We start from the raw sequence: 26,378 nt of genomic DNA on the forward strand, positions 1-26,378 counted from the left end.
CGTCCCCATGGGAGCTTTCCCGCTATTGTTTCGATTCATGTTCTATTGGGGGAGGGTACTTTTCAACCTGATTAAGGGGTTGGTGTGGGTGTGAGGGAGAGGGTGGGGACAGTTCGTCATTGTTTTATTGGTGTGTTGCTGTGCAGTTGGTGGGAGCCCATAGGGGGCAAATATCTCCTACCATGTTTATGCTGACGATACCCAGATCTACATCAAAGTCTCTTCTCTTGAGGAGATCCTCTCCCTGCATGAGGCCCTGAAACTGACTGTCCAATGGCTTGCCTCCAATCATCTTAAACTGAACGCAAAGAAAACGGAATTTCTCCTACAAAATCAATTCTGAGCTTCTGCTGTGGATAAATTCCATCACAGCCTTAAACTGCTCACTGACCATTGTAGTATCAGCCAAATCTCTGGGAGTAACCCTGGACTGCAATCTAAACATGCGAGGTCACATCAACTCCATGGCCAAATCAGCCAGGTTCCACCTGAGCTACCTAAGGAAACTGAAACCCTTCCTCGTTGCTCCTGACCTAAAAATGGCAGTCCAAGCACTTGTCATCTCTATACTGGAATATGGCTGTTCCACTCTCTCTGGCACCTTTTGAAAGCCTGCCTCAACGAGGCCGCCAGACTACTTACTGGCACAAGGAAGTTCGACCACATTACTCCACACCTGAAAGCTCTGAACTGGCTTCCTCTCGAGGCCAGGATACAGCTGAAACTGGCATGCATCACGCGCAAGGCGCCTTATGCAAACTCCCCGGCATATCTTGCACAGAAACTTGTGATATCTGGGAGAAGCAGAATCTCCTCGTCCGTTAGCGACCTCCTCCTCCAATCTGCACATTTACGGAAAAAGAAAACGTACAATCGGGCCTTCTCTGGGGCAGCACCAAGAATATGGAACTCTCTCCCACCCGCCGTTAGAAGAATCCCTTCTCTGGCACGCTTCAAGAAGGAAGCCAAAACTTACCTTATGGGTAAATTCCTGGTTTAACTTTTGCCATCAACCACCACTGAGACCCTGTTTAACATCCGGCTTTGGCCTCCCCTTTGACTACCTAGTTTTTCCTCCAAGATACCTGGGACCCTGTTTTTGAGTAATTGTAAATATAATCTGTACATATGTGTCCTCTATCCATCATATTTCCTGCACGTGTGAATATTATGTGATGCTTAACCTTTGTATAACTCTGACACTTGTAAAGCGCTCTGATACCCTAACGGGTCTAGTTTGCGCTATATATAAAACACAAAATAAATAAATAAATACAAATATGTTGGGAGAGCCATAGTGATGCCATGTACAGGGTCTTCCTCTATGCCACGAGACCAGAGTAAACTGCTTGACATGGAACGTAAGGGGGCTAAATGACAGTAGGAAATCCCGATTGGTAAATGCACACCTAACAAGGCACAATCTTATGCATGTTACAAGAAACTCACTTACATGCGCAAACATCTTCGAATTTGAAAAATAAGAGGTGGGGATCCACATATACGTCGGTATACTCCAACTACTTCCGTGGGGTGGCGATTTTGGTTCGGCGAGGCCTTGACTGGCGAGAGAGGTACACATGGATCCTGACGGACGGTTTATTATTTTGCTAGGAATGCTGGATGGTATTTTGGTAACCTTGGTTGCGCTGTATGGACCTGATACTGGCTCCCCTAGTTTTTTTTCAAGATGTATGGGCCAAAGTCTATGGGGAGGGGATTTTGACGCCATTTTAAATGATGACTTGGATAGACAGGGAGCGGCGAGGTCGCATCACCCTGCAGCCGGTAAGGCCCTGAATGCCCTATTGGAGGATGGAGACATGGTGGACGTTTGGCGCCTGCACAACCCGTTAACTAGGGAAATCACCTGTTTTTCTGAACATCAGAGCCTGGTCTCGGCTAGACTATTCGCTGACAACGAGAGACGTGGCCAGCTGGGTTGGGGATACAGCACCTTCTTAGAACATTATCGGATCACTCCTCTTGCCTTTTGACGATTCCACTCCCTGACACTACACAGCTGGGTTTTCCTGGAGACTGCCCCCACAAGCATTATTAGATGAGGCATTCAAAGAGGAAATACGTACTGATATAACGGATTATTTTACACTCAATACGGGGTCTGTCGATACTATGACCTCGCTATGGGAGGCGTTTAAGGTGGTAATTAGGGGACAATGTATTTCTAGACATGCAGGGGTCTTTAAAGCCATTAGACACGCATTATGTAATATTGAGGCACAAATTAAAGACCAAGAGTCGCAAATATATTCTGAGGGCGAGCCTGCGTTAATGGTGTTAATAGCTGAACTGAAAACCAAATTGCTAGAGTATGATGAGAAGGCGCAGAGGGAGGTAAAATTTCTTGGAAAATGCACGGAAGCGCACAGATATGGAGAGGGGGACAGACCAGGACGGATGCTTGCAGGCATGATTAAAGCCCACGGTCCACTGCATACATCCCCGAACTAATTGACAAGGAGGGTGGCACAATCATAGGTCTGTTGGCTATAATTCGGGAATTCTCTGCTTTTTACGCCCACCTCTATACGGCTACACAGACTGTATTTACGGAGGGCATGCAGGGTTATTTAGACTCCATGGCATTGGTTTGGTTTAATAGCCACCATAGGGAGTATATGCACCTACCATTCAAAGTGGAAGACGTAGCTCAAGTCATCAAGAGCCTGCCATTAGACAAGGCTCCTGACAACCGCCTTTTATAAAACTTAACGTGGAGGAGCTAGCACCCAAACTATTGGCGGTGTATGAAAAAGGTCATGAAACTGGCATACTTCCACAAACTATGTGGGAAGCTGTTGTTATCACCTTGTTAAAACCTGGAAAATTGGAAACTGACTCACTCATATCGTCCACTGTCACTTATTAACGTGGATGCTAAAATATTGGCGAAATTAATAGCAAATAGGTTGCAACCCATGCTCCCGCTTATAGCCCTTCCAGATCAATCAGGCTTCATACCCGGACGATCCACTTCTCATAACCTTAGAACAGTATTTTTGGTCCTCCATTATTTACACCCTGATGTACAGGTGGCGGTGTTTTTAGACGCGGCAAAGGCCTTCGATTCGCTTGAATGCCCTATTTGTTCAGGATTTTGGAATGGATGGGATTTGTACCCCTTTTTATTAGATGGATCAGACTGTTATATTCTGAGCCGTTGGCTAGGGTAAGAGTGGATGGCCTCATATCTGACCCGTTTCTGATAACGCGGGGCACGCGACGGGTGCCCGCTGTCCCCTTTGTTTGCCATTGCGATGGAGCCGTTGGCTGCACGCATTCGACAGCATCACACGGACAAGGGTATATGTTTCAGTGAGTCTTTTGATATCACTATATGCAGATGATGTCGCTGGACACTGTATTACAGGAATTAAATTTGGTGGCCTTACAGCCATATCCATAAATTGGGCCAAATCGGTGGTATTCCCCCTCATCGATAATACCAAAGAGTTGGTTTTGAAAGTGAAGTATTTGGGGATCTGGATTAGCCGGGATATGCAAGACGTGTGGAATCTAAATTATGGTAAAGCCATTAATTGTTTGGGGGAAAAGGTGGCTCTGTGGGCTAAACTATCGCTCTCCCTAGCAGGAAGAATCGTGTTAGCAAATATTATTGTTCGGCCCAAATTCCTGTATCGTTTTGTAAATCTGCCAATTATACTCAGTCTTTTTTCAGAACTTTACGCTCATTGCTAATCTCTTTGGCATGGGCAGGAGGCCAGGCTCTGGTGTCGTGGGAACTGCTGACCCTGACGCTTAAACAGGTGGGGTCTGGGAGCACCTGATATGAAGCTATATGCACTATGTTCACAGGCACAATTCCTGCATTATGTGGTATACCCAGCTCCCTTTCAACCGCACGTGGCTTTGGAAATGGATGTTGTGGCCCCTGTTCCTCTTCGAGTGGCAGTGTACCAGACCTACAAACGACCTACAGATGGCATCGACACCTCTGAAACTCTAAGATGGGCTTGGAATGGGCTAAGTAGACAGGCGGGAGCCAAGATACTATATGCACCTTCCATCCCTCTAGCGTAGAACCCTATGTTACCAAACATTAGAGATGAGATCAACAACAGGGAAGCGCAGAGGATGTCACTTCATACTGTTGCAGATCTCTATCCCGAGGGGATGTTTAGAGAGCCTCCGATGGCGGAGGAGGGGCAGATGGTGTCCATCGGTGAGGCTTTCTTATATCACAAAATCTGAGCTGTCTGTCGTAAATTGCACACCGAATTCCCGTCCAAGCCATCTCCTTTGAATGCTTTGGAAAATCTTTTACATACACCATTACCACGTAAGCTTATCACCAGACTATACACACATACGAAGGTTGACGCCCCTGTGGCGATCTCTGGTGCTAGATATCAGTGGGACATGGAGCTATTGCCCCCCACCCCCTCCCCCGTCTGATGAACAGTGGATGTACTGTTGCGCTCAAATGACTGAGATGTCTCCTAATTACAGACAACGCCTGATCCACTTCAAATTTTTACATAGATATTACAGAACACCCATTAGCTTACAGTGCATTGGGCTTAGAGACGATGACTGTTGCTGACGCTGCGGTGCGGCCTCTGCCTCTTTTCTTCATATGGCATGGGAGTGTCCGGACACTGCTGACTTCTTGTACCAAATTTTTGAGTCCATAAATCAGATTCTGGGTTTGACATTGTCATCGTCCCCATTATTGGGATTGCTGGATATGTTAGAGACACGCACGTTAACAAACACAAATTGCATGCGCTATTATTATTATTCACTAAACGACAAGTAGCTATACACTGGGGGACACCGAGGGAACCCAGGATCCCAGAATGGATTAAGGCTGGTACGTTTGGTCAGGTTCAGCTGTCCACGTTCTGGGAACTAATGCCACCCACTTCCAGGTCCCGGGAGATATGGGCAACCTTTATTACCTGGGCTCAAGAGAGGACAAGCGGACCGATGACTACGGGAGAATGGATGTGTGAATCGATGAGATATCATGGGAAAGTCATTTTTTACCACTGTCAGAATTAGCATCATTAGATCTTAATGTTTACCTTTATCCGAATCCTGGCTTTGTGTTTTTGTGAATATCGCGGTGCTCGATACATAAGGATATGGAAAATCGTGAGGGTTTTATGTAATATCGTACATTTGGCAACTATACACCAAGTTGGTTTGTTGTTGTTGTTTGACATGTGCTGTATTGTTTTTGCAATATCAATAATAAAAACGTTTTTGCTAATCGTCTGTGCGCTGTAGTGAGTGAGCATGTTCATGTTTACCAGTGTGACTTTATTCCTGGTCACAGCATGACCATAAAGACAGTCAGGGCAAACGGTCTTGGCGTCATTCAACATCGAAAAGGCCTTTAACACATTTATATCCTTTGAGGATGCAGGGACTCCGTTCCAGCTGGGACCTAGATCGTTATTACACCATGCGGGCTTAACAGCCATAGAGTTCTTTGGATGCCTTTTCCTGGGGCGGCTACGTTGGGGGCGCTGTTGATGTTGGGGTCTGGGCGACATCTTATTTCATTGAGTCACAATGCTCTACAGGCAGACACAGTCATTGGGCCACTGAGGGTAAGGCAAGCCTGGGAAGCAGATGTATGGGCTCAGTTTTCAGATGTGGAGTGGGCTAGGATCTGTAGGTTGGTGAAATCTGTTACCAGCAATGTCCGGTTCAAATTAAGCCATATCTCGCTGGACTCCCCAGAGTGTCTAGTTTTCAGAAATTTGTGGGTTTGGTAAGTTTCCTAAGATGGCCGCCGAGCCCGGGGCCAAAAACCCAGGTGACCCCCCTTGCAAAACCAGGTTGTTTTGTGATAGGTAATTTTGATGTCTTCTCAATGCAATTCAGCGCCATTCAAGGGCCCATCAATTTCACACTACCACATGCCTGACAGAGCAACCACGGATTGCGTGAACTGGCGTTTGGCTACCAATATGTGTAGTGAACAGCAGCAAGTCACTACTCATACACCGCCTGCCAAGCGCCTCTCCACGCAAACTGCCAGCCTAGTGCCAGTCAATTCACACCGCCAGCCAAGCGCCAGTCCTGCACAGCACACCGCCAGCCAAGCGCCAGTCCACGCACACCGCCAGCCAAGCGCCAGCCAAGCTCCAGCCTACACACATCGCCATCACATTTACGTTTTTTTAATCCAAAAAAGAAAACGCAAACAAATTGTAAATAGATATAAATCTACTAACACAATCTGAAAATACATACATTGAATAAATGCCAGCCTTTAAATTGAACAAAAAATATAATACCACTCATGGATGCTCCCAAATATTATTTTGCGTGTGGTACATTCTAAAACAAGCAGGCACACACACAGCAGGGTTACGACTCTCAGGGCCGTACATACGAGTCTCCTTCCACGTACCTCTTTGCCAACACACTCTACATCTCTTACTTGGAAAGTCTTCTGTGGATGTGGGAGGAATGTGATCAGGAAAGTGGCGATCTTTCAATCTACAATGAAAAGATTTATGCCTCGCACACCTCTTTTTGACAAGTTCACCTGATTTCATTCTTTTCTGGAGCATTCCTGGTATACGCTTCATCCTTAAAGCGTCGGTGGTATACATTAAAGGAAAACACTGATATACACACTACTATCAGTCCCAGGATGCATCACACCATGTTGGATGATGAGCCTCATCGTAAACCAAATGTAATCCACATTAATCCACTCTTTTCAGTTCATATTTTCAATTTTTATTGTTCCTTTGTTTGATTGTTCAAAACAAGTTGATTCCAATTTTCAAGTGCATGTATAATGCCCAATCGCCTTTAATACAGCATGTTAAAATCCCTTGTTTCAAAAAATGAATACGAATGTTTAATCCAATGCATTTCAAGCCGTTACGGCTCTTCGTCAGGGGTTCGTATTAACTTGATACGAACCCCTGACGAAGAGCCGTAACCATGGTCAGAGGTAGACTCAAACAGTTTACCAACAACCTGCTGAGCAGTAATCCTGCGGGTAGCCATAATCCTTACCAAGAAAGGAGACTTCACAAACAAGTCAACTACATCCAACACTGTGCAAAATAAGTAATAAACAAAATGTGGCTTTAGCAAAAAGATTTATATACTCCCAAAAAATATTACTCACCTGCTAAAGATAGCTACACTCACTAGCACCTACTCTGCAGAGACAGCAAAAAACAATATCCCACTAGAAAGAAGAAACAAAACCAATTACTCACAAGACAACAAAATACACATCGAGCACAAATGCAAAAAGATTTTGACACTCAAAAAACAGAAGGCAAACATACTGCTATTATTGTACCATTTGCAAAAAGCACATTCATGCAGGGAAATGAAACTCATTTAGAATAAATAGTACCAAAAAAAAGTATCTTACCAAACACATGCAACTACACAAACTGCAGAACCACCATTAACGAAACCTCAACCTGGAACATTAGTTTAAAGAGCAAACGCCTTGAAATAGAATAAAAAGGAAAAATATGTTGCAATTGCAGTTCAGAAGAAATAAAACAATTGACATAACACGCTATGTCACTGCTTAAATGGTGATCAATCTGCCAGATGGGCCGTCAAATAGGGCCGAGAAAAATGGAGGGGTCGTCTTGCCCAAGGGATCTGGTGGGCTTTTCTGCCAGGCCGATCTTTCCCTAGGTGGGGCATAAAACAGAAGGCAGAAATGTTCCCCCTTGCAAAATAAATAAATCCCTGGTGCCTAGTAGGGGTTTCTACCCCCCTCCCGCCTAGGGGCAGAGAATCCCAAAAAACAGACCGATCTGTCCCCATGGAGGGGCAGAAAATGCATAAACATGACTTAAGAACCTTGAAAGCAACCCTTGGCCAAGGGGTTGATTCCATCTGCAATAAAAATAAATCCCTGGCGCTTAATGGTGTTTTCTGCCTCCTCTGGGGGCAGAGGCAGAGTGGCCAGGAAAACAGGCTGATCGGGGGGAGGGGGGGAGGGGGGAGACAGAAAACCATGAAGCTAATTTGTCCCGCTTAGAGGCGACCCTCGCCGTCAGCAGAAAGGCCAAAAATCCCTGTTGCCTAGTGTAGTTTTCTGCCCCTCCCCCGCCAATATATGGCCCAATCAGCTCCCGGGAGAGAGAGGGGGGGGGGGGGGGGGAGGGGGTGTCAGGAAAAACATTGAGAAAATGTGTCCACCTTGGAAGCAACCCTTGCCCAAGGGGTCGCTACCATGCAATAGATACATTATCCCTGGTGCCTAGTGGGGTTTTCTGTCCCCCTGGGGGCAGAAAGGCCAATAAAGGGCTGATAATTATTTTCCATACTCCCTATGAAACAAGCATTGGCATAGGTAATAGGTCTCACTTTTGGGACCTTATAAGTGTTTAGCCATGCAAAAGTTGTTGTTGCACCAAGGATATTGTGTTGCACAAGTAAATACTTGTAAGGTCCTAAAAGCGAGACCTATTGGTTATGCCAATGCTTTTTTTTGTGGTAGCAAAGGTGGGCCATTATCAGCTATAACTATAGGTAGTTACCAGCTTTGCCAGCGAAAATGATAAAGAACAGACACAAATTCGACGAGGTGCATCCTAAGTATTTACAGTAAAACCAAAGAGGCAGGAAGTAGAGCTGAGGAACAGGATTGAGTGTAGCATCTGAGAATATAAGCCTTGTCATTAGGCGCCTCTTCAACAGTTCCTTTAAATGCACCTGTTTAGAAACTGGAGGCCTGAGAGTAAAGTGTCCAGCTATGGAATCTCAGCCCATGAAGCCACCAAATAGTCTGTGTGAACAATCAATAGTCCTTCACAACATTTGTAAGGAACGCACAAAAACAGCCCAAATAAAGGGTATTGTTGCTATAGTCCAAAACAAGAAAGATTATCGCATGGACACCAGTTTTCTTCTTTTTTTTTTTTTTTTTTAAATATTTTTATTCTTGTTTGCCAGCTGACAAAAAAAGAAAAAAGACAAAGTATACATAAATGGTTACATACATGTACAGAGAGACATCAGAGTATATATGTTATAAACCAAATACTTTGATATATGGAGACAGTAGAAAAGTTCCTGTTACAAGATCAATCTATAAACATATTCTTCTTTGTAAGGGGAACAGAGACCAAAAAAAAAAAATAATATTTTTTTTTTTATTTTACTCTAGAAAAGTACCCCAGTTTCTGTTAAATTTAATCAGTGAGCGTGTTCCCCTGAGATTTGCTAGAGCTAGCTCCATGGCGTGTATCTCTGTTACTAGTGTCCACCACTTCCAGACCGTTGGTGGTTCCAAATCAGTCCAAGCCCTAGCCAAGGTTAGTTTGGCACAGGAGATAAGTATAGTGGCTAGGGCTGATTGTGGGGGTGAAGAAGAATTAAAATCTAGTAGGACCGAGGCCGCCGTAATGGTGGGTAGCGAGATATTTTTTAATCTAAAGACATTCTGTATATCCTCCCAAAAGATCTTAAGTTTGGGGCAGGAGTACAACATATGTACTAGGTTGACTGCCTCGGTTAGACATTTAGGGCATTTAGTACGGTTGCTAAAAGAGGCATTGGAGGACCATCTAGAGATTCTTTCAGGTGTGTAGTAAAGCATACAGGTCGTTTTAAATTGTTGTAGCCGGAGGCTGGATGACCGTACAAGGTTGTTAATGTTAACCAGAGAATGCTCGATCTGATTTGGAGTAATATTTAAACCTAGTTGAGTGCTCCACTTCACAGCCAATTTATCGCCGTCGTTCGTTTTAAAGGTACTAAGTGTTTTATAGGCTTCGCTAATAACTGATTTATTTTTGTTTGAATAAATACAAGTCCATATGTCACATTCGGTGATATTGAGAATCTTTTTATTATTGATTAAGTAGTCGTGTATTTGCAGGTGTTTATACCTTGTGGTTTCCGGTATATCATATATCTGTTTGAGCGTATTGAATTCTAAAAAACCCTGTATGCCGTACAGATCCGCCAATACCTTGATCCCAAGTGACGCCCAATTATAAGTAATAGTATCCGTGAAAATAGCCGGAAGGCCTGGGTTGCCCCACAGTGGCAATTTCGGGTGAAAAAAAGTTGTTTTACAATATTTAAGTACATTACCCCCAATCCCAACAATATCTCTAGCAGTCTTAAATCTCACCCGCTTGTAATAGTTCGGGTCATTAGCTCTAAGCAAAAAAGATTGTGAATCTTGTTTCAACATAAAAAAGTGAAAAAAAAGAGCTCTGTCCCCATACAATAGAGAGCGTAGGCGTGTAAAAAACGCAGACCAGAAATACAATTTGACATCTGGAAAGTTCAGCCCTCCCTTGTTTGTATTATTTTTCAACATTTTTAGTGACCTTCTAGCCTTCTTGTAACTCCATATAAAGCTACTCAAGATCCCATCTAGGTGCTGAAAAAATGTATTATTTAATGCAAGTGGGATAGATCGAAATGAGTAAACAAACTTTGGCAAGACCTTCATCTTAATAAGATTGATTCTACTAATCAGGTTCAAGGGCAGTCTATTCCATTTTTTCAGTAGAAGAGTAGTTTTTTTGGTCAAATCATTATAATTTATATTATTGATATCTTGTAGTCTGGCCGTTAGTTTAACCCCTAAGTAGGTTGCTTCCTTACAGATCTCGGGGATAGCCGTATTCGGGGAGTAGTTAGATATAACTTGAGTCTTCTGTCGGTTAAGCTTGTAGCCTGACACCTTCCCGAATTTCCCAGCCTCTATAGATATTCCTTTCAGCGCATCGGCGATGTCAGTAGTGTATACGGCGATGTCGTCCGCATAAGCTGTCATTTTCAACTCCTGTGGGCCGGAGCTGAAGGGCACAATCAAGATTTGAGAGTGGAGGGCTAGCAAAAATGGTTCTAATGAGAGGGCAAATAAAAGGGGTGAGAGGGGACATCCTTGACGAGTCCCACGCTTGATGGGAAATTCTGATGAGGTCAGGCCCCCATAGCTAATGCATGCAGTTGGTTTGTCATAAAGTGCTTTTATACCCTTCAGAAAGTTTCCCCTGAAACCCATTTTGGACAACACACTCCAGAGATAGTCCCACCCCACTCGGTCAAAAGCTTTTTCAGCATCTAATAAGATCATGCCGAGTGGGGTGGGTGGAATGTGCGTAATCGCGCTACGCAAATCTCCGCGAAAAGGTAAAAAATCTCAGCGAACATGCGAAATTGCTTGTTTGCGATCTTTTTTTACTGTTCACAATCGCTGTTTGCATGCTCGGGGGGAAATATCTTGCGAACACGCATTTGAGAACGCAAACAAGCAAAAAAAATTACAAGTCGTGGAACGCAGAATTTTGGGCAATTTTGCATTCTCCGCGGAACGCAAAATTACCCAGATTCCGCAAATTCCGAGAACGGAGTGGAATTTACCGCCCAGGCCTAGTTTTCTTTAGTATCAGCAGAATTCCGGAAGAACGTCGGAGCACAGTAAAGAAAGATGTGTCCTCCTGCCCCAGTTTAACTTTTTTTCTGACTTGCCCAGTTGATTTTGCCTTTGGAAGTGCTCAAAAGGCTTGTTGCTGAAACAGAACCCCACGAGCCATGTTTTCGAGGGTGCTTGCAATGCAAACCCCTGACCCACAGCGACAGGGACTACATGCTTTCCTGCTAGGCTATGACTGTGTTTCCTGCACACCTGTAGAGAGCCTACTAATATTATGCTAAGATTTCCAATCTTATTCGCATGACTGGGTTCCTTTACTTCCTCCGTCCCGCGAGTCTTTGTGGGCGTGGCTGTTTTTTTCCCTGCAGTTTTTTATATAGTGCGAACTTGACCCAAAGGTATTGCAGTGCTTTATACGAGCACCAGTTACATCACACAAGGACCCATTCATTTTATGTACACACGGAGAGAATAAGTTATTTGCCAAGAATGTATTTATTTATCAAGTTTTGTGTAGCGCAAAATTGAATCACAGGCCACAGGACGCGTCCTTTATTGTCTAGGCTGCTATTTTCAATCCGCGGTATAAAGCACAAATACAAGTTGAAAACATGTCAGAAGAATTGTAATGCTGTCTAGATCGCTCCTTGATGGTGCTGAAAGCCTAGCCGCCTTCATTACAAGTGACCGAGCATTAGTAAGTGTGATAATAGCGCACCTGATGTATTCCGACACATTGAATTTCTCGGGTGTGATAAATGGCACCCAATAAAATTTTTGTGGGCACTGACATGCAGATTTTGGTGCCAACCGACCATAGTAACCATGAATCGGTAATTACCAAAGATTTTTCCTCCGGTTCAATATCGTCATGTTTGACCTACGGATATTTAGGACAAAACTCGTAACTGCAATGTATGCATTAACGCACATATCCAAATTAACAGGGCTGTTCTTAAAGGATGGCCGTAGTGTTTCAAATTTTGTCCAAAAGCGCATTGATGACTGGAAACCAACATAATGCGTGATAGGTTGAAGTAACAGCCTTCCCAGGTAGCAGAATCAGAACAGACAGATCATTTTAGTGATGGTAAAAATACTCTGTAATATGTGGTCACCTCGCGACAGTATTCTTGGCGACACTGAAGACTACCCACTGAATATTTTGATCAGTCAAATGCTGCTGTTATGTCGTACTGTTGAGAAAAGTTGTATCTTGTGCCTACAGCGACACCTGCTGGTCATGTAGAAATAACATTGTTGAGCGCGAGCACCAGGGACGGACTGGCCATAGCGGGCACCGGGCAATCCCCCGGTGTGCCGCAACGGTGGGGGCCCGTTATGGGACCCTGGGGGCCGTTTTTGTTACAGGGCCGTTTTTGCAGCATAGCTGCAAAATCGGCCCTGTACCAAAATCAGCCGAAAACCGGCCCCGGAAAAGAGATCGGCGGTACCTCCAGGGGGGCGTGGCCGAGCACTTTGCCTGGGCCGATTGTGCCTCCCAGTCTGGCCCTGGAAGCACATCTGCTTTGTACAGCTCACTCTTGTATTTTGAGAAAAATACCTATTCAATGAAGAACAAGCGCAGCAGGCTGCCACAAGCAGGGGGGGGGGGTGTGCGCGCACGCTCCTCACGCGGCAGCAGGGGGGAGGAGGGGGCTGCGCGATTTTCTTGCGAGAGCGATAATTGCTGCCATATGGCGGCGCTCACTCCCGCAGGTGAATCGCCAGACGTGCACGCGTTGCCATTGAAGGCAATGGAACGCATGCACGTATTTGGCTGAAAAGCCAAAGCGATAGCTAAAGGTCTTTTTGCTTAATCAGCGCATGTGCTGCGTAGGCGAGACCTAAAAATGACTGGTCGGTTCCTTCCTCATGCCTGTTCTCATTCTGTTTCTGTTGAAATTATATAGTCAAACAACTCAAGAGGAATAGTTTAATTACGTGCAATGTGATTTTCATTCGTGACATAATATATTTGAGGCTGCAATAGAAAATGCTCCATTTTCAGAGGTCATACATTATTAATTTTAGGACAAGAGGCAAATTTCCTTTAAAAACGAATTAACAGGTGTTGCGAATAGAAATCTGGACATGAACATCCTTCTCTGAGTAATAATTGGCATACAGAAATATAAAACGAGCAGCAAGGTTACAACTATTAAGCCCTCCTTTTGTCCTGATTCATGTAATGAAATATGAAGCATTTCAATTTTTGAAAATAGAAAAATTATTCCCTAGCTGAAATAATGTGTTAAACTTGTAGCATATTGAATTAAGAAGGGGAATGAAACAATTTATTTTCTATCAAGGTAATGAACATTGCATGAACTATGGAGAAAGTTTAACAGACTTTTCTTGTTCTGAGATCAACAAACAAAAATATGTGCTAATTGACTCCTCTGCAACATTTCTCTTTTTTGTGTGAATAGTTGTTTTATGCATTCCAAGATGACCGCTATCTTTACATGGTAATGGAGTACATGCCTGGTGGGGATCTTGTGAATTTAATGAGCAACTACGATGTTCCTGAAAAATGGGCCAGATTTTATACAGCTGAAGTTGTGCTAGCATTGGATGCCATTCACTCAATGGGATTCATTCACAGGTATGCCAGATAACATTTTATTTCTTAGACCTACTTCTACCTCCTAAAAGTATATAGTAAGATTAGGAGAGTTTTTCTGTGTTGTCTTGCATTCTTATAATTGCTGGAAGTGTCATTCTAAACTAATTATTGTTCGATTCATCCATTTGGATGTGGAAGAGGTTGGGATTGAGTGTTGAAACGCACTCTCTTGGACAAGGGTAGTCTCTGGCTCTTTTTGGGAACTAGAAAACAGATTGAATGAAAAATGATTCTTTGGCAAATGTTGGGTTTACAATTTTTTTTACTGTGTTGCACTCTTGTTAACGGTTATTTTTTTTGTTTAAATCTTTTTATTAAGGTTTTACATTTCAAAACCCCCGATGGGGGCAATACATCAATCATGAATCAGTTATGTCACACATAGAAGGGTTACAAGAGATTCCCAAATAGAATTCCTCTTCAACGGGTAAATGTCACCTCGTCCAGCAAGATTGTACAGAGTCACTCGCAGGTGTACAGGCATAGGATCTGATTGTATCATGGTGTGGCTTGGTATGTCCTATCCCTTAGGTCGCGAGCTGGCGGGGGCAGGTGTGAATGTCATGCCCGTGTGTGTCTATGTGAACCTTTACCAAACTGGCAGTTGCGGTCAAACGAAATATGCGTCGGTATCCAAACTACCGACTGAAACTAAACATGGAACTATGGGGAAAACTTTTCCTAGATCCTTATGTGGTGGGAGAGCGCGCGGCGGGTTGGCTAGGGCTAATGGACATTGTGGGCAGAGGGTGAAGGGGTCTGTGGTCCAAGGGGGCTGGGATCGCGAGGCTACAGAGAGGGGGGAGTGCCCCACCAGGCGTAGAGGGCCGTGTCTCCAAGAGGGACCGGCGTTCATCCAGTCCCGTCTAATTGGCAGGGACTTCAGTCTCCGGCATTTGACTAAGTGGGTTGGGGCGCCGTGCGCACTCTTGTTAACTGTTATATGAAACTTTTCTCAAAATAGATTCCTCGGTGTGCGTCCCCAGTCAATAGAGCTGTGGCTGGCGAGCGCTGGAGAAGTGAAACATCACAAGTTTGCCAGGTGCGGAAGGACCACTGCCAAGCTGATGGGCGCACTTAACTTCAAAACGAACACATTTTTCATCCAAACTTAAAGTTTTATATGCAATGTTTCCAATGAATTGCAAACTTTCAATCAATTATCACTTTTTATTGGTTGTGATATTCCTTGTTATATTGTATCTTTCATGGTATACAGTGTTTAGCAGTAATCACTCCAATACCCAATGCATTTCGGGTCGTCGAAGACTCTTCAGCAAGGGCCTTTTGATTACAATCTACAACAAAAATTGAACTGAAGACAGATCAATCTAGGCCTCAATACTAAAACAAGAATTAAAGAATTAGCGTAAACAAATATGTCCAGCGTTCTCCCATGTCATTGGATTAAATTCCCAGGTGGGTCTGGACCACCAAACATTATCCAGTTCAATCTGTTACTAACAGTGCTGTAAAGAAATAACCGTGCATATTAGCAGAAAAGTACTCCGTTATAGGTGTGTGTTTAAAAAAAAACCAAAAAAACGCGCCATGCTATCAGTATTCATGCTGCGTGAAAACGGATGCTTTGTGCATTAGTGATTTATCATGCTCTGGTGATTTACGAACAACCATACTATAGTGACACAAGTTTTCCGAGTGAAAGTTGTTCAAACGTGTTCACACAATGTCATGCAGTTGAATTAACAAAATTACACGCATTCGGTAGTGTCTGTCTATCACGCTTACCCAATAAATTGACTGCTACTCTCCGCGTTCCTTCTTCAGAACGAAACAAACATTCAAAACTGTTACGACATGCAGGTTAATTAACAATGTTTGCGTGATGTTACGATCGTCATGACGTATGTGGAGAGTGTGGTAACATGCTTAATGGCTGACAGAAACATGACCAAGACTTAATGAAGGTATAACGAAAAACCCTAGTGAAAGTGTAAATGAAGAAATAACGACAAACCGTAGTGAAGGTGTAACAAAAAACCTCGGTGACATGAAAAAATGCCAATACAGTGTAAAGTAGAACAATGAGATCTGCAAGCTACATAGTGTATTCAGCGAAATAATGTCAGATAAAAAAACTCTTGTATGTATGAATCAAAACTTAAAGAAAACAAACAAATTCCAGTCTGTCATTCATCCCATGTGGCTGCATGGCATTAAGATTTTTGATCCAAAAGAATTCGGATCTAGCCAATTGTTTGTGGGGGTCCACTTCAGATCTTGGTTTTATGGCCTCCAGGATGGTAAAACACAATTGTGCAACATTGTGTCCAGCTTGCTGCCAGTGCACTGCAACAGTCTACTTAACATTATGATTTCTTATATTGCTTTTGTACTCTGATATCTGGATTTTTATCTTGCGTTCAGTTTTTCCCACATACAATTTTCCACATGGGCATTTCAAGGCGTAAATGACATTTGATGTGTCGCACGTGCTTGAATGTTGTAATGTAATTACAGTGCCTTCAGTTGAGTGAGTGTAACAATTGCTGGTTATCACATTATTGCAATGTACACAGTTTGCACACCTTTGCATCCCTTTGTGTGTACCTACCTCTGTTTTTTTTCTTTTTTGTCAAAAGTTCTTTGAGATTTCTGGATTGTTGAAAAGCAAATGTGGGTTTTTGGTTAAATAAATGTTAAGGATCAGGTTCAGTTTGGATGATTGGGCAATGTTTCATAAAGATGGATTTGATCTGGTGACCTTTAGTGGAATGTTTTAATATGCATATCATTGCGCTGTCATTGGTGGGTTGGGTTTGTTTTTTCAACTGTTGTCGCCTATCTAGTGTTGACACTTGGTAGATTGATTTTTCAATGATTTTTTGGGGATATCCGCATTGTTGAAATTGTGTTGCATATCGATTTATCGTGTCCGATACTTCCAAAGGGTCAGATACTATTCTTTTGAGCCTGATAAATAGAGAAAATGGTAGATGGCGCTTAAGCGTATATTGGTAAAAACTTTTGAAAAGTAAACAATTGGTTGTTTCAGTTTCCTTGGTGTACACATTGGTTTTAACCCCTTCCGTGCTCCCGTTGGCCGTCGTGAGCACTACTTTGCTGGTGCTGCGAACGGCCCACTCCTCAGAACGCCTGCACTGCGCCGAAATAACGGCCACGGTTAACGGGTTAATGCCACCCATATCGATTTGTACCAAAACATCTAGGAATGCAATTTTATGTTTTGTCTATCAGGTATTTGAATTTGATATGTTCATGAGACTGATTCAACTCCAGAATGGTGTCTTGTATATGTTTCAAATCCCCCTTCCAAATTATAAAGATATAGTCAATGTATCTCTTGTAGACTACCAGATGTTTTTGCCATGTTGCTTTTCGAGGTATGTGATACTCCTCAAATTTTGACATAAAAATATTGGCATAGGACGGTGCTCCGGCAAATCCCATGGAAGTGCATTACATTGTGCATTTAAACATTCTTTCCATTGAAAATAACAGTGTAATAACGCAAAATGTAACAGTTCCAGTAAGAACATTTTATTTGCTACTATGGTGTCTTGTTTAAGAAGAGCCCATTCCATTGCTTCTAAACCTTCATTGTGAGGGATGGAAGTGTATAGTGCGGCAACATTAATGGTGCATAAGCCACCAGTTTTGTCTGTGATCAGTGTTCAATGTGGTCAGCATATTCAAAAATGCAGTGGTATCCTTAATGCGTGTCTCCCATTGTTGTACGATGGGTAGAAGGAAAAAATCCAGGTATTTACCAATCGGTTCAGAAATGGATCCACACGCTGATACGATTGGTCTGAAAGGAGGATTGATCAGGTGTTTGTGTATCTTAGGCAGCATATAGAGTTGCGGCCGGCATGGATACTCGGTGTATAAAAACTTCAACGTTTTATTGTTGATTCATTCCCCATTCAATGCTCTTTCTAGTATTAGTTTGAGAATGCACTGATAATCTTCAGTGGGATCTTGTTCTAAGGATATGTAGATGCTTGTATCTTCAACTTGTGTAAGCACGCTAGATTAGTAAAATTCGATGTCCATCATGACGAGTGCCCTACCTTTGTCAGTCTTTTGAAAAGTCAACTAGTTGTTGTTAGCCAGAGAAGATAACGTGCTCCGTTCTTTTGGGGACAAGTTAGGGGCTCTTCTTTCTTGGAATTCAATCTTATTAACATTACCTTTGCCTCAAATTGTAAAGCGCTCTGATATCCTTCGGGATCAAGTTCGCGCTATATAAAACTTTATAAATAAATAAATCTATTTTTAGGTCTCGCTGAAGCAATGCGTAAGTGTTGTTTTCGGTGAGATTATAGTATGCTGCTTTCAAAAGTCTACCCACTGCGGATCGCATGCAGTTCATGTGAGCCACGCGCGTACACAGGAATTCGCTCCCCTTACCCCTCCCACAAAGCAAGAAAAGACAAGAACATCAAAGCGTCCGCGGCGGCTTTGATTCCATTTGCCAGCAGCCACTTCACGCGCTCTGCAGGTCATAAACAGGACCTTCTGCTCGTGAATCGGAATGCTGGCATGGTTGCCCAGCCCCCCACCCAGCGCTGGCTTTCCTCTGCTCAGCTTCAACCGGTGCCCGTGCACTGCTCCCTATCGTTCGCTCTACACACCGCACCCCTATTCACTCCCTATGCAGCACAACCATCACTCAGTCACATCTGCACAATGACTGGACCCTTCCTCATTATCCCCACCGTGCCCCAGGTGGTTTTTTTTCCATACAAACTCCACCCACTGTTTCGCTGCACTCTGTACCCTTTTTTACACTGCTCTACCTCAATATTCATACACCCTACTTATTTTAAATTACAGTGTCTCAATTGCAGGCAGATATTTTCGCCCCTTTTGTTTCCCCCCACATTCATGGAGACCTGTTTCTGTTTCTAAAATATCCGTTATCAGTTTTTGAGGCCCGTTTAATGACTTCTGTGTACAAGGTATTCAGTTTCCAGCTTGTATGTATACTGCTAAGAGCATGGATCAGTAGGATGTTTACAGTGCTCCTTGACTTTTGTAGAACTGAAAATTAAGTATAATCCATTCTCGTCCTTCACAAACGAGTGTATAGTTAGAGTATAGTGATAGGTGCAATGTATATGTATTTGTGCAAGGTTTCTGTTTCCTTGTGTTTACCTTTCAGAAATTCACAAGCACCTATCAGAGCATACATCGTTGCTCACCCTCGCACACCCTCTCACCCTCACACACCCTCACACACCCTCTCACCCTCACACACCCTCTTACCCTCACACACCCTCTTACCCTCACACACCCTCTTACCTTCACAACCCCTCTCACCCCCCCTTACCCCGTCACCCTGCCTCACCCTCTCACCCTCTCACCCTCTCACCCTCGCACCCCCTCACCCTCGCACCCCCTCGCACACCCTCACCCTCGCACACCCTCACCCTCGCACACCCTCACCCTCGCACACCCTCACCCTCGCACACCCTCGTACACCCTCACCCACCCTCACCCTCACCCCCCTCACCCTCACCCCCTCACCCTAACCCCCCTCACCCCCTCACCCTAACCCCCCTCACCCCCTCACACCCCCTCACACCCCCTCACACCCCCTCACACCCCCTCACACCCCCTCACACCCCCTCACACCCCCTCACACCCCCTCACACCCACTCACACCCACTCACACCCCCTCACACCCCCTCACACACACACCCTCACACACCCCACCCTCACACCCCGTACCCTCACACCCCGTACCCTCACACCCCGTACCCTCACACCCCGTACCCTCACACCCCCTCACCCTCAAACCCCCTCACCCCCCTCACCCTCAACCCCCCTCTCACCCCCTCACCCTCAACCCCCCTCTCACCCCCCTCACCCTCACACCCCCTCACCCCCTCATTCTCACACACCCTCATTCTCACACACCCTCATTCTCACACCCCTAACCCTCTCACCCTCACACACACCCTCTTACCCTCACACACCCTCCCACCCTCCCACCCTCCCACACCCTCCCACCCTCCCACCCTCCCACACCCTCCCACACCCTCACCCTCGCACACCCTCACCCTCGCACACCCTCACCCTCGCACACCCTCACCCTCGCACACCCTCACCCTCGCACACCCTCACCCTCGCACACCCTCACCCACCCTCGCACACCCTCACCCTTGCACACCCTCACCCCCTCACCCTAACCCCCCTCACACCCCCTCACACCCCCTCACACCCCCTCACACCCCCTCACACACCCTCACACACCCTCACACACCCTCACACCCTCACACACCCTCACACACACACCCTCACACACACACCCTCACACCCCGTACCCTCACACCCCGTACCCTCACACCCCGTACCCTCACACCCCGTACCCTCACACCCCGTACCCTCACACCCCGTACCCTCACACCCCGTACCCTCACACCCCCTCACCCTCACACCTCCTCACCCCCCTCACCCCCTCACCCCCTCACACCTTCTCACCCCCTCACACCCCCTCACCCTCATTCTCACACACCCTCATTCTCACACCCCCTAACCCTCACACACCCTTACCCTCACACACCCTAACACACCCTAACCCTCACACACCCTAACCCTCACACACCCTTACCCTCACACACCCTTACCCTCACACACCCTTACCCTCACACACCCTCACCCTCACACACCCTCACCCTCACACACCCTCACCCTCACACACCCTCACCCTCACACACCCTTACCCTCACACACCCTCACCCTCACACACCCTCACCCTCCCTCACCCCCTCACCCTCATTCTCACACCCCCTCACTCTCACACCCCCTCACTCTCACCCACCCACACCCATACTCACCCTCACTCACCCTCACTCACTCACCCTCACTCACTCACCCTCACTCACCCTCACTCACCCTCACTCACCCTCACTCACCCTCACTCACCCTCACTCACCCTCACTCACCCTCACTCACCCTCACTCACCCTCACTCACCCTCACTCACCCTCACTCACCCTCACTCACCCTCACTCACCCTCACTCACCCTCACCCTCACTCACCCTCACTCACTCACTCACCCTCACTCACCCTCACTCACCCTCACTCACCCTCACTCACCCTCACTCACTCACTCACCCTCACTCACCCTCACTCACCCTCACTCACTCACCCTCACTCACTCACCCTCACTCACCCTCACTCACTCACCCTCACTCACTCACCCTCACTCACCCTCACCCCCACTCACACACCCTCACCCCCACTCACACACCCTCACCCCCACTCACACACCCTCACCCCCACTCACACCCCCTCACCCTCACACCCCCTCACCATCACACCCCCTCACAACCCCTCACACAGTCACCCTTAGTCACCCTCACCAGCATAGCATAGCATAACAGAACAGCATAGCATAACAAAACAAAGCATAGGATATCAAAACAAAACATAGCATAACAAAACAGCATAGCAAAACACAACAAAACATAACATAACATAAAAAAGCATAGCAAAACATAAAAAAGCATAGCAAAACATAGCATAGTATAACAAAACATAGCATAACACAACAAAACATAGCAGAACAAAACATAGCATAAGATAACAAAACAAAGCATAGCATAACAAAACATAGCATAGCATAACAAAACATAGCATAGCATAACAAAAGAGAAAGCATAGCATAACAAAACGCAACATAGCATAGTATAACAAAACAATGCTTAGCATAGCATAAGAAAACAAAGCTTAGCATAGCGTAACAAAACATAACAGCAAAACAAAGCATAGTATAATAAAACATTGCATAGCATAACACAACATAGCATAACAAAGCATAGCATGGCAAAATACAACAAAGCTTAACATAGCATAACAAAACAATGCTTAGCATAGCATACAACAAAGCTTAGCATAGCATAACAAAACATAGCATAACAAAACATAGCATAGCAAAACAAAGCATAGCAAAACAAAGCATAGCATAACACAGCATAGCATAGCATGGCAAAACACAACAAAACATAGCATAACCAAACACAACGAAGCATAGCATAGCATAACAAAACAAAGCACAGGATAGCAAAACTAAACATAGCATAGCATAACAATACAAAGCATAGGATAGCGAAACAAAACATTGTATAGCATAACAAAACATAGCATAACATAACAAAACATAGCATAGCTTAACAAAACACAACAAAAAGCATAACAAAACATATAATATAATATAATAGCATAGCAAAGCATAGCATACCAAACACAACAGAACATAGCATAGCATAACAAAACATAGCATAGCATAATAAAACATAACAAAACATAGCATATAACAAAACATAGCATAACAAAGCATGGGATAGCATAACACAGCATAACAAATCAAAGCATAGGATAGCAAAACATAGCATAGCATAACAAAACAAAAAATAGCATAGCCTACAACATCACTCAGCACCACCACAGCATCACTCAGGGGCACCACAACATCACTATGCGCTACCACAGCATCACTGAATGCTACAGCATCACTCGTTCGCCATCACAACATCACTCAGCACCACCACAGCATCAATCTGTGCAACCATTCAACAACAACTGGTTCAAATATGTTCTCTCAAAGTTTCAAGCTTTATTACAAATGTAACAAAGATGTTAATATTTCACTTCTGTTCTTGGATTTTCGTCACAATAAAATACACTGAACATAATCTTCACAGAAGTTATTTACAAACGTTTAAGCTATTGCCATTATAAATTACAATAACTTTTATTTAAGTATTCATTATTAAAAAAAATTTAAAGTCATTGTTACTTGTAATATCAATACATGCAAGTCCCATAAATACAGCACATATTGCATTACAAATGCTATAGGTGTCACATTTTCGAAAGTTATTACCACACAGCCACACCATCCCACCCCACCCATCCGCCCGCCCTCCCCCCCCACCCACTTGCCCACCCACAAGCCCACCCACACGCCCATCCACCCACCCGCCCACCCACACGCCCACCCACCCACCCGCCCACCCTCACGCACACCCACCCACCCGCCCACCCTCATGCACACCCACCCACCCGCCCACCCTCATGCACACCCACCCACCCGCCCACCCTCACGCACACCCACCCACACGCCCACCCACCCACACGCCCACCCACCCACAGCCACAACCACACAGCCGCAACCACACAGCCGCAACCACACACACAGCCGCAACCACACACACAGCCGCAACCACACACACAGCCTCACACACAGCCTCACACACAGCCTCACACACACACTCACACACACACACAGCCTCACACACACACACAGCCTCACACACACACACAGCCTCACACACACACACACACAGCCTCACACACACACACACACAGCCTCACACACACACACACAGCCTCACACACACACACAGCCTCACACACACACAGCCACACACACACACAGCCTCACACACACACAGCCTCACACACACACAGCCTCACACACACACACACACAGCCTCACACACACACACACACACAGCCTCACACACACACACACAGCCTCACACACACACACAGCCTCACACACACACACAGCCTCACACACTCACAGCCTCACACACTCACAGCCTCACACACTCACAGACCCACACACTCACAGCCCCACACACTCACAGCCCCCCACACACACAGCCCCACACACACACAGCCACACACACACACAGCCACACACACACAGCCACACACACACACAGCCACACACACACACACAGCCTCACACACACACACAGCCTCACACACACACACAGCCTCACACACACACACAGCCACACACACACACAGCCTCACACACACACAGCCTCACACACACACACACAGCCTCACACACACACACACAGCCTCACACACACACACAGCCTCACACACACAGCCTCACACACACACAGCCTCACACACACACAGCCTCACACACACACAGCCTCACACACACACAGCCTCACACACACACAGCCTCACACACACACAGCCTCACACACACACAGCCTCACACACTCACAGCCTCACACACTCACAGCCTCCCACACTCACAGCCCCACACACACACAGCCACACACACACACAGCCACACACACACACAGCCACACACACACACAGCCACACACACACAGCCACACACACAGCCACACACACACACAGCCACACACACACACAGCCACACACACACACAGCCACACACACACACAGCCACACACACACACACAGCCACACACACACACAGCCACACACACAGCCACACACACAGCCACACACACACACAGCCTCACACACACACAGCCTCACACACACACAGCCTCACACACACAGCCTCACACACACAGCCTCACACACACAGCCTCACACACACACAGCCTCACACACACACAGCCTCACACACACACAGCCTCACACACACACAGCCTCACACACACACAGCCTCACACACACACAGCCTCACACACACACAGCCCCACACACTCACAGCCCCACACACTCACAGCCCCACACACTCACAGCCCCACACACTCACAGCCCCACACACTCACAGCCCCACACACTCACAGCCCCCACACTCACAGCCCCACACACACAGCCCCACACACACACAGCCCCACACACACACAGCCCCACACACACACAGCCACACACACACACAGCCACACACACACACACAGCCACACACACACACACAGCCACACACACACACAGCCACACACACAGCCACACACACAGCCACACACACAGCCACACACACAGCCACACACACAACCATACACACAGCCACACACACAGCCACACACACAGCCATACACACACAACTACACCCATACACACACACAACTACACCCATACACACACACACAACTACACCCAAACACACACACTACACACACAACCACACACACCCAACCACACACACACCCAACCACACACACACCCAACCACACACACACCCAACCACACACACACCCAACCACACACACACCCAACCACACACACACCCAACCACACACACACCCAACCACACACACACCCAACCACACACACCCAACCACACACACACACAACCACACACACACCCAACCACACACACACACCCAACCACACACACACACAACCACACACACACACACACAACCACACACACACACAACCACACACACACACACACAACCACACAAACACACAACCACACAAACACACAACCACACACACACACAACCACACAAACACACAAACACAACCACACTCACACAACCACACTCACACAACCACACACACACATCTATCCATCGCCCTCACTCTGTCCATCGCCCTCACTCTGTCCATCGCCCTCACTCTGTCCATCGCCCTCCCTCTGTCCATCGCCCTCCCTCTGTCCATCGCCCTCCCTCTGTCCATCGCCCTCACTCTGTCCATCGCCCTCACTCTGTCCATCGCCCTCACTCTGTCCATCGCCCTCACTCTGTCCATCGCCCTCACTCTGTCCATCGCCCTCACTCTGTCCATCGCCCTCACTCTGTCCATCGCCCTCACTCTGTCCATCGCCCTCACTCTGTCCATCGCCCTCACTCTGTCCATCGCCCTCACTCTGTCCATCGCCCTCACTCTGTCCATCGCCCTCACTCTGTCCATCGCCCTCACTCTGTCCATCGCCCTCACTCTGTCCATCGCCCTCACTCTGTCCATCGCCCTCACTCTGTCCATCGCCCTCACTCTGTCCATCGCCCTCACTCTGTCCATCGCCCTCACTCTGTCCATCGCCCTCACTCTGTCCATCGCCCTCACTCTGTCCATCGCCCTCACTCTGTCCATCGCCCTCACTCTGTCCATCGCCCTCACTCTGTCCATCGCCCTCACTCTGTCCATCGCCCTCACTCTGTCCATCGCCCTCACTCTGTCCATCGCCCTCACTCTGTCCATCGCCCTCACTCTGTCCATCGCCCTCACTCTGTCCATCGCCCTCACTCTGTCCATCGCCCTCACTCTGTCCATCGCCCTCACTCTGTCCATCGCCCTCACTCTGTCCATCGCCCTCACTCTGTCCATCGCCCTCACTCTGTCCATCGCCCTCACTCTGTCCATCGCCCTCACTCTGTCCATCGCCCTCACTCTGTCCATCGCCCTCACTCTGTCCATCGCCCTCACTCTGTCCATCGCCCTCACTCTGTCCATCGCCCTCACTCTGTCCATCGCCCTCACTCTGTCCATCGCCCTCACTCTGTCCATCGCCCTCACTCTGTCCATCGCCCTCACTCTGTCCATCGCCCTCACTCTGTCCATCGCCCTCACTCTGTCCATCGCCCTCACTCTGTCCATCGCCCTCACTCTGTCCATCGCCCTCACTCTGTC

At 46.4% G+C, this 26,378-nt stretch overlaps 1 protein-coding gene across 1 annotated transcript in view; it reads left to right on the forward strand.

The window, feature by feature from the left end:
* The window catches only part of ROCK1 (Rho associated coiled-coil containing protein kinase 1), a 2,099,493-nt gene that overhangs the window by 339,372 nt on the left and 1,733,743 nt on the right, over positions 1–26,378 (forward strand). Inside the window, exon 5 of the mRNA XM_078687444.1 lies at positions 13,822–13,997. Coding sequence (XP_078543570.1) covers positions 13,822–13,997 — 176 coding nt within the window. The remainder of the gene's footprint in view (positions 1–13,821; positions 13,998–26,378) is intronic.

Source organism: Lissotriton helveticus, chromosome 4_1, assembly GCF_964261635.1.
Source record: "Lissotriton helveticus chromosome 4_1, aLisHel1.1, whole genome shotgun sequence".
Lineage (NCBI taxonomy): Eukaryota > Metazoa > Chordata > Amphibia > Caudata > Salamandridae > Lissotriton > Lissotriton helveticus.